The sequence below is a fragment of the Malurus melanocephalus genome, unplaced genomic scaffold (assembly GCF_030028575.1).
Source record: "Malurus melanocephalus ecotype Western Australia unplaced genomic scaffold, MMel_1.1 scaffold_341, whole genome shotgun sequence".
Lineage (NCBI taxonomy): Eukaryota > Metazoa > Chordata > Aves > Passeriformes > Maluridae > Malurus > Malurus melanocephalus.
The window spans coordinates 401131-414257 of record NW_026623573.1 but is presented as its reverse complement, the minus strand read 5'-3'; the positions used below and the strand labels follow the sequence as shown (position 1 = coordinate 414257).

General features: G+C 40.8%; 2 protein-coding genes across 2 annotated transcripts in view; one reads left to right on the top strand and one right to left on the bottom strand.

Annotated features, from left to right (window-relative positions):
* The window catches only part of CTSZ (cathepsin Z), a 5136-nt gene extending 903 nt beyond the window's left edge, over positions 1–4233 (top strand). The window contains exons 2-6 of the mRNA XM_057378122.1: positions 131–294; positions 1657–1836; positions 2408–2558; positions 2770–2932; positions 3389–4233. Coding sequence (XP_057234105.1) covers positions 131–294; positions 1657–1836; positions 2408–2558; positions 2770–2932; positions 3389–3502 — 772 coding nt within the window. The 3' untranslated portion in view covers positions 3503–4233. The remainder of the gene's footprint in view (positions 1–130; positions 295–1656; positions 1837–2407; positions 2559–2769; positions 2933–3388) is intronic.
* A 738-nt stretch (positions 4234–4971) lies between these two features.
* On the bottom strand, positions 4972–12914 carry NELFCD (negative elongation factor complex member C/D). The gene is made up of 14 exons (XM_057378121.1): positions 12753–12914; positions 12456–12565; positions 11506–11615; positions 11083–11190; positions 10389–10541; positions 9521–9651; positions 8958–9123; positions 8339–8473; positions 7813–7952; positions 7511–7625; positions 7107–7202; positions 6772–6912; positions 6311–6440; positions 4972–5912 (listed from the first exon to the last, which is right to left on the bottom strand). Exons 1-14 carry the CDS (start codon positions 12782–12784, stop codon positions 5878–5880), a joined length of 1602 nt encoding a protein of 533 aa, XP_057234104.1. The 5' UTR covers positions 12785–12914; the 3' UTR covers positions 4972–5877.
* Between the last annotated feature and the right edge of the window lie 213 nt (positions 12915–13127).

Here is a 13127-nt window from a genome sequence, read left to right as displayed (position 1 = left end):
GGGGGGGGGGCGGTCACGAGACCTCGGGGCCCGGAGCGATCACGTGACCCCGCCGGACACTCGGCCTCGTTACGAAACTCAGTGAAATCCTGGGATTTTTAACAAAAACCCCCACCCCGTTCCCCCGCAGGACCTACCCCCGSCCGCACGAGTACCTGGACGTGTCGGCGCTGCCGCAGAGCTGGGACTGGAGGAACGTGAACGGGGTGAATTACGCCAGCACCACTCGGAACCAGCACATCCCCCAGTACTGCGGCTCCTGCTGGGCTCACGGCAGCACCAGCGCCTTGGCAGGTACGCTCGGGCTCACCTGCCGGGCTGCTGCCCGCCGGGATCGSGAGTTTTCGGGAAGCAAAGGAAGTTTAGCTTCAGGTTACTGACAGCTGGTCTAAGGTGCTGAATCACTGCAGTGATTAAGGCAGCAAACCCGAGGCTGAGATGTCTGTGAAGTCCCCAAGCTGAAGGCAATGAGGGTTGGCTTTAATTGGGAAAGCCATGGGAGTGAGGCTGTTTCCACCTTATCCAAAGGGAGAAAGSGGGGAATGCTGGTGTGGTTAAAAACCTGTTTGCAGAAGGAATGTGGTCATAGCCATCCCAATCTGCTCTTTAGGWCCTGGGGTTTCTGACCTGTGCTTGGAGGTGTAGTGATGGCGACAGCAGATGCAAAAGCAGTTTTCAAGTCTCCTTCTCCTTTCTGGTACCTCAGCCTGCTGCACTACAGCAGGGGCTGCTCCAGCCATGCTGAGAATGAGGAAGCGAAAGAAGTTGCCTCTTGGGGGATATTTGCTACAGGAGCCCTGTCATTCAAATGATCCCCACAGCAGACACACAAGTCTGATTTCAGCAGGAATCTCTCTATCAGCCTTTTTCTTAGTTAAGGGGAAGTAGTGGTTTGCTACAGATGGAGAAGTAGTGGCTCTAGAGAGAATGATTTGCACGCAAYAGTGCAACAACAGTGTTGGTACCAATAGGATTTAAACTACTACAGTGGCATCAGTTAAGACTGTTAATGCAGACTGAGAAGCAGTTTATAAATACTCATCAGGAAGCTTTTCTGCYAAGTAAGCTTGTTGTTTCTGACAAAATAAGGCAGCAGGGTGGYAGTGTGTGTCTGAGAGGGCAGGATAACAGTGAGATGCTGATGTAACAGCAAGGAGATAACTCAGAGGGCTTTCTCCTGCATTAAGACTGTCTCTCAGGGCCAGCAACCTGGGCTCCATGGGCTTATGTTTATGCATGGACTWATACATAAATGTCTCCAAAAGATGCTGGTCAGAGCTGATTTTATGATATGCATTTGAAAACTCTTTGCTGTCAAAGTTAGGAAACAGATCTGGAAGTTTTCAAAAGTGTGGATTGAATTAAAAGAGGTCTAGGGCTCAAGGCTTTAGGCAGATCTTATTCATCTGCATGTTTTTGCCGAGTTTTTAATGGAAAAAASCCTCCTAATGGAAACCCACAATAATAACTCAGCCTCTGGTGTGAATTAGGTCATGCTGTGTTCCTCACTGCTGACAGCAGGGGCTTTTCTAACCACAAGTGCTGCTGTCTGCAAACAGTTATAGGTTCAGTGAAGAGGAGACAGTTTCAAAACCAGTTTCCACGTGTAGCCACCCACGTATTCCAGTAACAAACCCCATTTTTTTATCCTTACAGATCGAATCAACATCAAGAGGAAGGGTGCCTGGCCTTCTGCCTACCTGTCTGTCCAGAATGTCATTGACTGTGCTGATGCTGGGTCCTGTGAGGGTGGGGATCACTCTGGGGTCTGGATGTACGCCCACGACCACGGCATTCCTGACGAGACCTGCAACAACTACCAAGCCAAGGATCAAAGTAGGATGTCTCTGCTTTGCTGTAGCATTTCTGCCCACATTTAGCAGATCTTAGTGCATTAAAAAATTTTCTTGGGTTTTCAGAGTAGTGCTTCCTGCAGTTTGACTGACAGAACAGGTTTTCTTTACGGGCCTATGTGTGTCTCCTACTCCAGACAGACAGTGTAGCACTAAATCATGCTCAGGCAAGTTTGTACAGCTGAATTGTTTTAATTTAATCTCTGAAATCTCTGACACACAATCTCTGATGTATTGAAATATGTACAAGTGTCACTTCAAGCTTAACAGAGGAGAAATTTAACCTTTGTCTGGTCATGTATGACTGGAATGGTTTCTCTATGTCCTCATCAAAGCATTTATACCTATGAAGCAAAGAATAATAACTGGTGATAATAGGGACTTGAAATGTGGTTTAAATGTGGTTTCCAAAAAGTAAATGAGTCACCAGAGAGAATATGTATTATTAATTACTTTGAAGTTACTCAATTAAGTTATAAAAGCTTAGTCTCCTATCATCACTTCACTTAAGAAAAGCACCCTCCTGCAGTGATAATCTCACCTTTGTCTTATAGAATGTAAGAAATTCAACCAGTGTGGAACTTGTGTCACTTTTGGAGAATGCCACGTGATCAAGAACTACACTCTCTGGAAAGTTGCTGACTATGGGTCTGTCAGTGGAAGAGAAAAAATGATGGCAGAGATCTACACTAATGGACCAATTAGGTAAAAAAGAAAATRTTTATCTACCAGTAATACTGGGAGTGAAATACTTGAAACTCAGTGTACATTTTCATCSTAGCATGTCAGCAGCTCTGGCTTTAGCTTATTTGTATATAAACTGAGCTCAGAATTCAAAATGCAAGAAAACCAACTGGTTTCTAGCCAGGCCCTTGCCATGATCCCCTTGTRTAAAAACTTTTCTGTTTTCTTACAGCTGTGGCATAATGGCTACTGAAAAGCTGGACGCTTACACAGGGGGATTGTACACAGAGTACAACCCTTCACCAACAGTGAATCACATCGTGTCTGTGGCTGGCTGGGGTGTGGAAAATGGAACAGAATATTGGATAGTTCGTAACTCCTGGGGTGAACCCTGGGTAAGGAAATACGGGAACACACTTTTGACTTGGGAAGGAAGGTGGGGTTTGTCACTTRCAAAGCTACAGCCTGTGGATATAAAGCTGAACCTTTCTCTGAACGAGATTAACAGTTTGAAAATGAAACGCAGCTAATCTAAYGACAAGAATATTTGGCCAAAGCTACTGGAGTAATGTCAGCTCAATCCTAACTTCTGCCTTTCCAGGACGTGCAGCTCCTGTTATAGGCAACTGGAAACTGCTGTTAGTTGTAGGCAAAAATCAAGCCACATACTTGGGCTGATCGGTGGGATGCAAATTTGCCAGAGCAGGTTCCCCTGTGAATGCAGGGTTACACTTCAGCTTGAGTGAATTCCTGCATTCATGTAAATCATATTTGGCAGACAGAACAGACTCGACAATGTCGTTTCTACAGTTGTGTTTCCTAATTTGAAATGCAAATTAAATCCTTTACAGGGTGAAAGAGGTTGGCTGAGGATTGTGACAAGTGCCTATAAGGGTGGAAGAGGAGCAGACTACAATCTGGCTATTGAAGAGGACTGTGCATATGGAGATCCTATACTTCCTTGATTCTACATGGTACATCTTTTTGTTTAGGTACTTTGGAAGCTTCCCAGCACGACCTCTTTTTGTTTATAGAATAATAGCCTAAGACTCTTTCACAGTTCAACACCATCAGGCAATTTTGCAAAATTAGMCCAGATGCCTTCAAAAAATACAGAACTGCCTTGAGATAACTATTCACAACCTAAGTCATTTACCCATGAAGGAGTTTTTCCACCTTAATGCACAGTATTAAAATCATACTGACTGAATCWCTGAACGGGTACATGTAAATATCTATTTTTTTAAATACAAATAATGTAGCTGTGTTGGAAAAATRTACTCAATATTTGGGTCTAGAGCTTACTTTAAATTCTCTGACGGTACTGAGCAAATATGTTGCAGTGATGCAAAATCCGTAAGTCTGGACTTAATAAATTCAAAGTATTAAATCCTGTTTCCTTGACCTTCTGGTGAAACAGTGGTGTTGGAAGCCTAAAATAATGAGGTTATTTTTATCCACCAAAATGATATAATAGGAATTACTTTGACCAGCAGAAGTCTAAACACTTCCTTATTTGTCTTGGTTTTGCTCAAATKTTCTTGCTTTAATATGTGATTTTAGGAGAAAAAGGGCACAGAGGCAAAATATAAATTGCCATAACCCAGAACTCCTCACTAATTTGATAAATCAGTGCCATATCAAATGTTATTAACTTGCATTGTTAATTGCATTTAATAAACAGATTTTTCTCTTACATGAGGGGATATTATAAGAGCTTACCATATATGTGTGTGGTTGTCTCCTTGTGGATGGTGCTACTTTCACTGGACTTTTTCTTGTGAAAGGCCTGATGGAACAACTAGGTATGAATGTGGTCGTATAACAGCACTGATCACAGCATCACACAAGGTTTAACAAGTTAAAAATCAGCTACAGGCTTAGTGCAGAGGAATTGTTTAGAGGAAGTGATAGCAAGGTGAGTGCAGGAAAGCAAAAATAAACTTGGTTCAAACTGCTGGCAAAGTTGCAGYGGACACAGAACAAACTTGATTATCACTAAGAGCATATACAGGGCTATATCTTAAATTGATTCTTTATAAGATGAATTGTTTCTGTAGTTTGTTCCTTTGTGGAATTAAGTCAAGAGCTGCAGAAAGCCAAACCTGTATGCTAATTTATTTAAACTATGAAACRTAGGTGTCATGCAAGTCTAAAGGGAATGATAGTAAATCTTCTATTCAAAGTTCTAAAAAGCTGCAGAAGCAACTTTTGTCCTTTTCAGACAATTTCCTTTTTTAAATTTACATTCAGTTGAACTTAAAATTTCAGCATCTTTTAGAAAGCAGGTTCTGCAGAAAAATGTGCTTGAAAAAGCAAAATGGGCTTGTTTGTTCAAGGAAACTACTCTTTGTTTAAAAGTGAGGGGTGTAAAAAGAAATCTGGCCCAATGAACAGAGAGGAGTGAKCTTAATAAAACTTTGAAAGACATCTCTGGAAAAGAAAGAACACCTTTATTCAAAGGTAAGTCATATTTCTGGGTGTATCCCCCACTGTTTGGCATCAACCAGGACAGAGTAGAGATAAGTATAAAAACAAAGCCACAACAAGCAGTTATGAAATTTCATGACACATTCATAGTTTTTGGACAGTAATGACATGGTAATGAAACTTACCAKTAACATCTGATGCATCTATTTAGCAAAAAATAGATTCTGAAAGGTAACACACTCACATAAAATTCATCTGGTAATACAAAACTAGCCTTGTTACAACTCCTCTTGTGTTACACAAAACAGGGTCTTTTTCATAGCAGTGAAGATGTAGAATACTTAAAATTTCTAATATAATGCAAAGGTGAGAAACAGGCATTAGGGCTTCTCTGCAGCACCAAGCTAATCACAAAAACTCCTATTTTTTACAACTTGCAACATCAAAGCCTARAGCATTCAAGACCTATTCAAAGAACTATCTACAAAGTGTTTTTTGTAGGAATTATCTTCCCCATTCTTCAGATCTTGTGTATTACACAAAGAATCAATAACAAATTCTGCACGTAATCAAAATAATGTTCTTTCATAAATCTGTTTCTTGTTATCCATCCTCTTCAGGACACTGATTTATACTGATCTGTGCAACAACAGAAAATCCTTTGGTATCACTCCATTTTCCAAATGACATTAACAGTTCTCCGATATGAAACACAAACACTCCTCTGATAAGAACTTCAAGGTCACTGTGCAAGTCCATCAAATGCCCTTCAGCCCCTTCCTCCTTGTTTTAGGTTTGTTGGTTTTGTTGGTTTTTTCTTGCTGCTGTGTTGCCCAGTTACAGAACTTCACTGGTGAAGAACACGGCAAAGCAGTGATYGTGAGCTCTGTCTGAATTCTTGGTCCACTGCTTAGTTCATCATAATGAAGTTAGATTTGCAATGAGCTTAAAAGGAGAGAAAAAAACCCCCACATTACTATGATTTTCTGATTTATAAATTTGCGTATGGATTTTTGCATTATGTAAATAATTAGGATTTTAGGGTCTGGACAGATATTTTTGTTTCAGGATGAAGTATATTATGACAGACAACTTCAATTCCTCTTCTTTCTTTATTGCAGTGCTAGTTCTCAAAAAGCAGTTATTTATCTTCAATTTCCTCACTACTACCCACAGATTCTTGATTTCAGGAAAATTGCTAAACACAGGCCCTGAAAAGGGAAGTTGTCTGTGAAAACAGCTGGCAGGCATTCCTATTTTTAGCAATCTTCCTCCTAAACATTGTTTGCAAGTTGTAACAAACACAAATGGGAGCAGGTGTGCAAGGAATTAATGTGACTCACCTATGAACTCAGTGACAGGGTCGTGTTCACCTTCTGTTTTTATAGTTCCCGCAATACTTTCATTCTCCAAGATGGGAAGAAAAAGCTGTACAAARTCTGAGGTATATGGAGGAGCAATCACATCAAGCACCTGAAACAGCAGACATAAACTGATAATTCTTCCACTTACAGGGGTAGGAGGGACAGTATTTCATTCACATACTAGTTTTGAAAGCATACTAGTGGCATTTAGGACCTCTTGTTCTCCATACAAATAATTAACCATATATTCCTGTGGTACTCTATCCAGTACCTTATTACTGCCAGAAGTCAGGACCAGTAGGACCAAATCACATCCTGGTGAACACTGAGACACGGCTCAGAATCTGACCTGAACCAGGAGTATTTCTGAATATCCAAAAYACATGCAGCTGATGTTAAACTTGATCTCTAGACTTGAGTGAACAGTTTTTGCTGCTGACCTCTGTCACAAAGTATCTGATGAGCGAGATGTCCGTGTCCAGCTTCTCCAGGCATTTGCGGATGTAGCTGACAACAGGCAGGACRTACCCTCGGCTGAGCAGGTGCACCATCCTGTCCAGGAGAGTCTTCTTCAACTCCAGCTGGTGGTGCAGGGACCGAAGAGCCAACACATCAGAACTTGCTCTCAAAGTATGCAATTTTTACAGCTTCAATATCTGCTATGCTACATTTTAACAATTTCTAAATGAAAATTGCTGTGAGAGCAAAAGCTGCTGAATTGGATAGGACTGACTGATATSAAGGAACACAAATACTGAATCCTTYTGAGAATCACCTGCTCCATCACATCCAGCTGAGAATGTTCTGTTTCAAAGAGCTTGACAAGAAGTTGTAGAACTTGGGGATGAAGCAGCTGATGGCATGTACTGATCTGCAAACAAGACAGCAAACTGAGATCCTCAGAACTGCAATTTAATACACAATGCACCAGACAAATTTACATTGATGCTCAGTGCCAGACAGACATTAATTTAGAAAAGTATTCCATTATTTCTTTCTTTGACGCCCAAGTTTTCCTGGCGTAAATACTGCTGAGCTGACAAAACCAAATAATTAACTCTGAATAGATTCATCTCTGCATATTTACTGCCTTACTGCAAATGACAGGCAGTGGCCTGGGTGTTACACAAGCATCAAAATTGTTCTTGCTCTCCAGCAAAGTTTTATAGACACTCTTACCTCATCCAGCAGTGCCAGGTGAACTGGAGTGTGRTCAGTCTGCAGCTGGAAGTACCGTGGCTCTGACACTGTCCAATCCACCCACTTCAACACACCCATAGCCACCACTGGGAACCTACAGAGAGAGGTCACTTTAGTACAGCAGCATGAAAAATAAATGTAAATTTTATTAGGAAGACAAAGTCATCTGCCATCTTTCTCCAGTGGCACAGATGGGCATGTTCTGTGACCCAAGGAGGACAAATTCTGTGTGAAAGACAGGATTTATGTCTTCATGAGAGATTCCCAGCCTGTCTGCTCACCTGATGCACTGATAGAGAGTGCTCAGCTCTGCAACCAGCTCTGATGCTCCTTTGTTTTCATTGCAACACAGATTGTGAACAGTTTCGATGGCTTTTGAGGTTGACTTGAGTTCATCCTTGTTGATACTGACTCTCTTGTTCTGCAAAATTATTGCAAAGTTTGAATGCAAAAGTTGCAGATGTCTTTGGCTATTCAAGGGAAGGAATTTGTAACCTGCAATGAGCCTAGGATTGTATCCTGTGTCTCAAAATTTAGACTCACATGCAAGTTTCAGGAAAATTAATTAAGAGTGAGCTGAAGTACAAGGATGCTTGCTTTATTTAAATCTCAGTGCACTCAGACTTTTACAGTATGTTGCAGTATCAGGATCTATGCTTGTTAATCATTTCAATTGAAGCCAGAAACATTTCATATTAAAATAAGTAAATCAAGCTAAATACAAAATTTTAAAACAAGCAACTTTGCAACCATGTATTTTCTTCTGCTGTAGGCAAAAATAATGCTATTCACAGAARTGAACATTACCTTTTTCCACATCTCTACAACACTAGCTGCATATGCCAGTATGTGGATGTATTTGTGTTTGTGATCCTGGTTGATCTTAGCACCTGGTTTAAACAAGGACTGCATGAAGAGGTCCAGAAATGCAGGCACTCGAATCTGTGAAGAGAATGAACAATTTATCAGAGCCTGAGAATCATGAGAGGTGAATAGGATTGGAGTTATTGCATCCGATATACCTTGCATAGAACAARATAACACATTGTTTTTCTTTAGAGGGCATTACATAGTTTTCTGAAGAAACACAGATATTTGCCAGAAAGGAAAAAACAAGGAAAGAGAGTTACAGACCAGATAGCTAAAGTATCAGAATCTTGCTCTTTATTACCAGAACCCATGTTAGAACTTTTAATTTAGTTATAAGTAAAAAAACCCTTTAAATTATTAAACCCCCCCAGCAAAACTACTAAGAAGCTAATGCAAACCAAAAGTAGCAGTTTCACATTCAGGAATTACTGACAATTACAGAGGGATGAGCAAGGGCTAATTAGCGCCCACACAAGACTTTGCACAAGACATCCCATTTCTGAGTGCTACTGTAACAGAAATAAATTTCACAAGTTACAAAAAGATAACTACTGACCAATTCTACTGGAGGTGGGTCCATGCTTGTAAACATTTTGAAGAGGACAGTGATATCTGCTGGATTCAGAGCTCCTTTGGACAGCATTGCCCCGAGAGCCTGACAGGCTCGGGGATATGAGGCTGCAGTACCCAGTGCTAAGGTTATCTGACTGGCATCGTGGCCTCTGCAGGAAGAGAAACACACACAGTGACTTATTTTCTTAATTCAGATATTCAGACTGAGTCAACAAGGCATATTCTATGAGAGGTAATACATCAGGGCTATATCCCGGGTAATCAGAGAAATAGGCCTGTGTTTGCCTTGTTGGTTTCCAAAATGTTCAYAGAACAAGAAAAAAGAATATTTCTTAATGGACAGAAACTTCAATGCTTTGCTTTCCTAATTTCAGGTTTCTCTCGTACAGGGACAATGAACTTTTCTGCTGTTCCCAAATTCAAGCCCTGCTACAAGAACTGCTCTGTTGCAGCTAAAAATTCTCCTTKTGCTGTCGAAAGGTAACAAAGGATGAGTTTACAGATTCTGGTGAGTTACATTTCCCTGATCCCAGAGCTGCCACTCACTTCTCRTGGGCGTATCGCTGAACCTCCTGAGCGATCCGTCGGACTGCAGAGCCCCCCTGCTCCTCCTGGGCCAGGATGGACATCATGGACTGAGCAAAGAGGTAAGTGTGTTCTCCATGGCACACCATCTTCTGTGAAAGCACACAGCACAAACCTCACCAGTCAGTCAGCAACAAACATCCCAGTGCCTTGCTGTGATTACACTGCCGTGAGAGCAAAGGCGGGAAAAAACACAAACAGCAACATTGCAAAGAAAAAAAAAAACCACAAACATCTAAACAACAAAGGTAAAAACCCAACAGTCAAGAATAAAGTACAGAAAAGCACTGAAGCCACACAAGAAGAAATGGCTGAATTGAGAACTTTATTTATTAAATGCCAAAATTGAGAGGRAAACCTATACTACTTATGCTCAATCTCTGCAGTTTTTAAACACTAAGAGAAGTTCAAAGCCATGTGGAAATGACTGTGTTATTTCTCAACACWGAACATGTGCTGGGGTTGATTCAGATGGCAACTTTCACACCGATGTGATGATAAAAGAACTATTTTCATTTGCCAAGGGAYTGACAAGACTGATCTTATAACTTGCATTAAATGTGAAGGGCAACAGTTCTACCTCCACCTTTTTACAATMCATTTAATAAATATAAGAATTGTCCCATAAGCAACCCAAAGAATTCTTGGTCACAGAATAACCGAAAAGCAAATTTCTGCATTTATACCCAGGTAAGCCTTCTCTTCATAAGTTTGTATGTAAGTTATGTAGGACACCAAGACTGTCTACAATCCCACAATGGTCTGTATTTTCTAATGGAAAGCAGAACACATAATATGGGGGGAAAAAATACGCAAAAACCAAACTTACAGCAAATTCAGGGAGGTTTTTCTCAAGGTTTTCCTCTCCTCCATCCAAAATTGTTGCCAGAGATGTACGCAGGACTCTGGAAAATACTTCTAGTTGCTGACATGCTGTTGAAACACTGGTTATTTCGCCTTGATAGCCAGCATCAGATATAAGCTTTAAAAATAAAAACATCACAGAAATCTTACATTAATTTACATTCACATTTCTGATATCCTAACAAATCTAGACGAACACATAAATCTACGTTTCACCTCTGTATACACTTACTGGAATTCATATTGTGGAAAATGAAACTTATAAAGACATAGCAAAAATGAAATAAAGCATAATGGTATGTAATATAGCAGAGCACACCAAAATATAAAATTCTTTTCTTCTCACAGAAACATACAAAACTGACTGAAACATTCCACTGCAGCAGAAATCCAGAATTTTCAAATAGAAATCAAAGGAAAACAAAGAAACAAAAAGAAAACCCCCACACCTCAACAAAAATTGAAAAAGCAGTAGTCAGACAGGGAAACTACACTCACTGCTTGCAACCTGTAGCACAAGTCCTCCCACCAAAGTTACATTTACTAATAAGTATTAGCATGAATACATAAAAGATACAAGCAAGACCACAGCTAACATCTGATGCCACAACCATTAACCCTCTGTGGATATTCTTAGTTATTAGACTGAAGTATTTTACCTTCACAGTAAAATTAAGCATTAAACAATCGGGATGGGCTTCTGCCAATTTGTAAAAAAGATCTCTCCACGTGGTATGTGCTATCATTTGCTCAAGCCAGGCTGGAGTCTGAAAAGATCAGAGCAACAGAGAGAAATTTAAGAATATCTAGTTGTCAGGATCATAAAAGCAATGCTTTTACCTCTGAGGAGTCCTGTGAGTTGTTCTACAGAGTTTTATTACAAAGGAGGATGCCTTCCACATTTCCAAGTTCTCTAAACTTCTGAGGACTCCAGTGAGACAGAGRTGGTTTTCTGAAACCAGTTGTCCCTCAACCAAAGTGCTTTGAAGATACAATTTCCCTTTCCCCACCATCCACCACTCCATCAGATGAAGGCAACCAGAAGGATCCACAAGGGACAGCAAGAGGGATTCCATGCACACCTCTCCTTCCTCTGTAAAGATGGAATCTGCTTTCCGAGGGTCAAAGTGCTTGATAAGTAAGCTCTTTAAGTGGTTCTCTACAGTCTCCTGAACTTGCATTGGCTCAACACCTGTACAAAAGAAACAAAACACTTGGCAGATGCAATGCAATCCAATGGAACGCAGCAGCAGCATCTCACATTTTCCAATGAGAACAGAAAGTACCTCCAAAATTTATCCACACAGAGAAGATGAGGGGAGAGCCACCAGTTCTAAAGCCATACTGATTCAGATTTACAGATTTCACACCTTTTTTTCCTAAATGCTAAACTGTTTAGGATCTGAGGCAGGGTCACACTACTCCCTTTCTCTTGCTCTCCTCCTCAGACACACGAAGTGCAGTGCCAKTCATCCCACAGGACTGCTACTGGTGTGACACCAAAATGCAGGTGTATCTCAACTAAAAAAGGGATTACCAGGGCTGCGGCACAAACTGACCTTACTGCACACTAAGGTTMGTCCTTTTAATATATTATCAGTGTCTATAATAGTAGTCTACAAAATAATATACAAACAGCAATGACTAGTTTTACATTTCTGAAATCAGAGTGTAATAATTCTGGTAATATAATGAAATATTGATTACATAAGTCTATTAAAAATAYCAAACACTGCTTATATTGGCTATATAACAGCACCCTTGCCCTTTGAATGAAATTAAAGAGAAACTATAATTTATGCAGTTGTTTCAACTATAAAACCTTTCATAGCACAGTTCGTTGGCATTTCATCAACATATTACTTCATTATTTTCCAAGCAGAGTAAACCTATTATTATAAAGGATKTAACCACATACAGGATGACAACTTTATAACAATCCACTTCCTGAATATCAAAKTTGCCACAAATTCAGGTATTTCTGRCAGAAGAAGGACTMTAGAACCAAACTACACTGTTATAYRTGTCMTACCTGTCTGAATGAGCCACTCTGCCAGCAAATTGACAGTCTGTGCCACTGCAGTGTAGTTTTCAGAAAGGAGCTGGATAACATTCTCTGGAGATCCTCCTGCTTGGAAATATCTGATGAAAGGATTACAGAAGAACTATTTCAGTCGTATCAAAATTAAAAAAAAAACAAAAACCCAACTGTTGAACACTGAATTTAAAGGGAAAACAACAGCACCGTTTATACATTTTCACACATTTCCATATGAAATGACAACACCACACCTCTAACACACCATAACACACATCAGGTCACACTCACCTCTTTAAAGTGTTAAATATAGACGGCTCCATTATATAGTCAGGGGTTGAAAATTTCTTCAGGCACTCTTGCTGCACTTCGGCATCATCTTCTCCCTCCCCATCCTCATCATCTTGCTGTTCACAAGCACAGTCAGGTCAGCCTCCCCCGTCCCGTTTCCCCTCACACTCCCATATTCAGGCTCTTTTTGCCCACGGCAGCACACACACCTCGGCTCAGCACCGCAAGCCTCCCGAACCCCCGACAAACAGCGATTATTAACGGAGAAGGAGCAAAACCTGCACCGCTTTCTTCCCTTCTACCCGCGGAGCCGCGGGCCCGGCGCAGCCCCGGCCTCCCGCCCTCACAGCCGGCGCTTCTCGCCTCAGCCCGGAG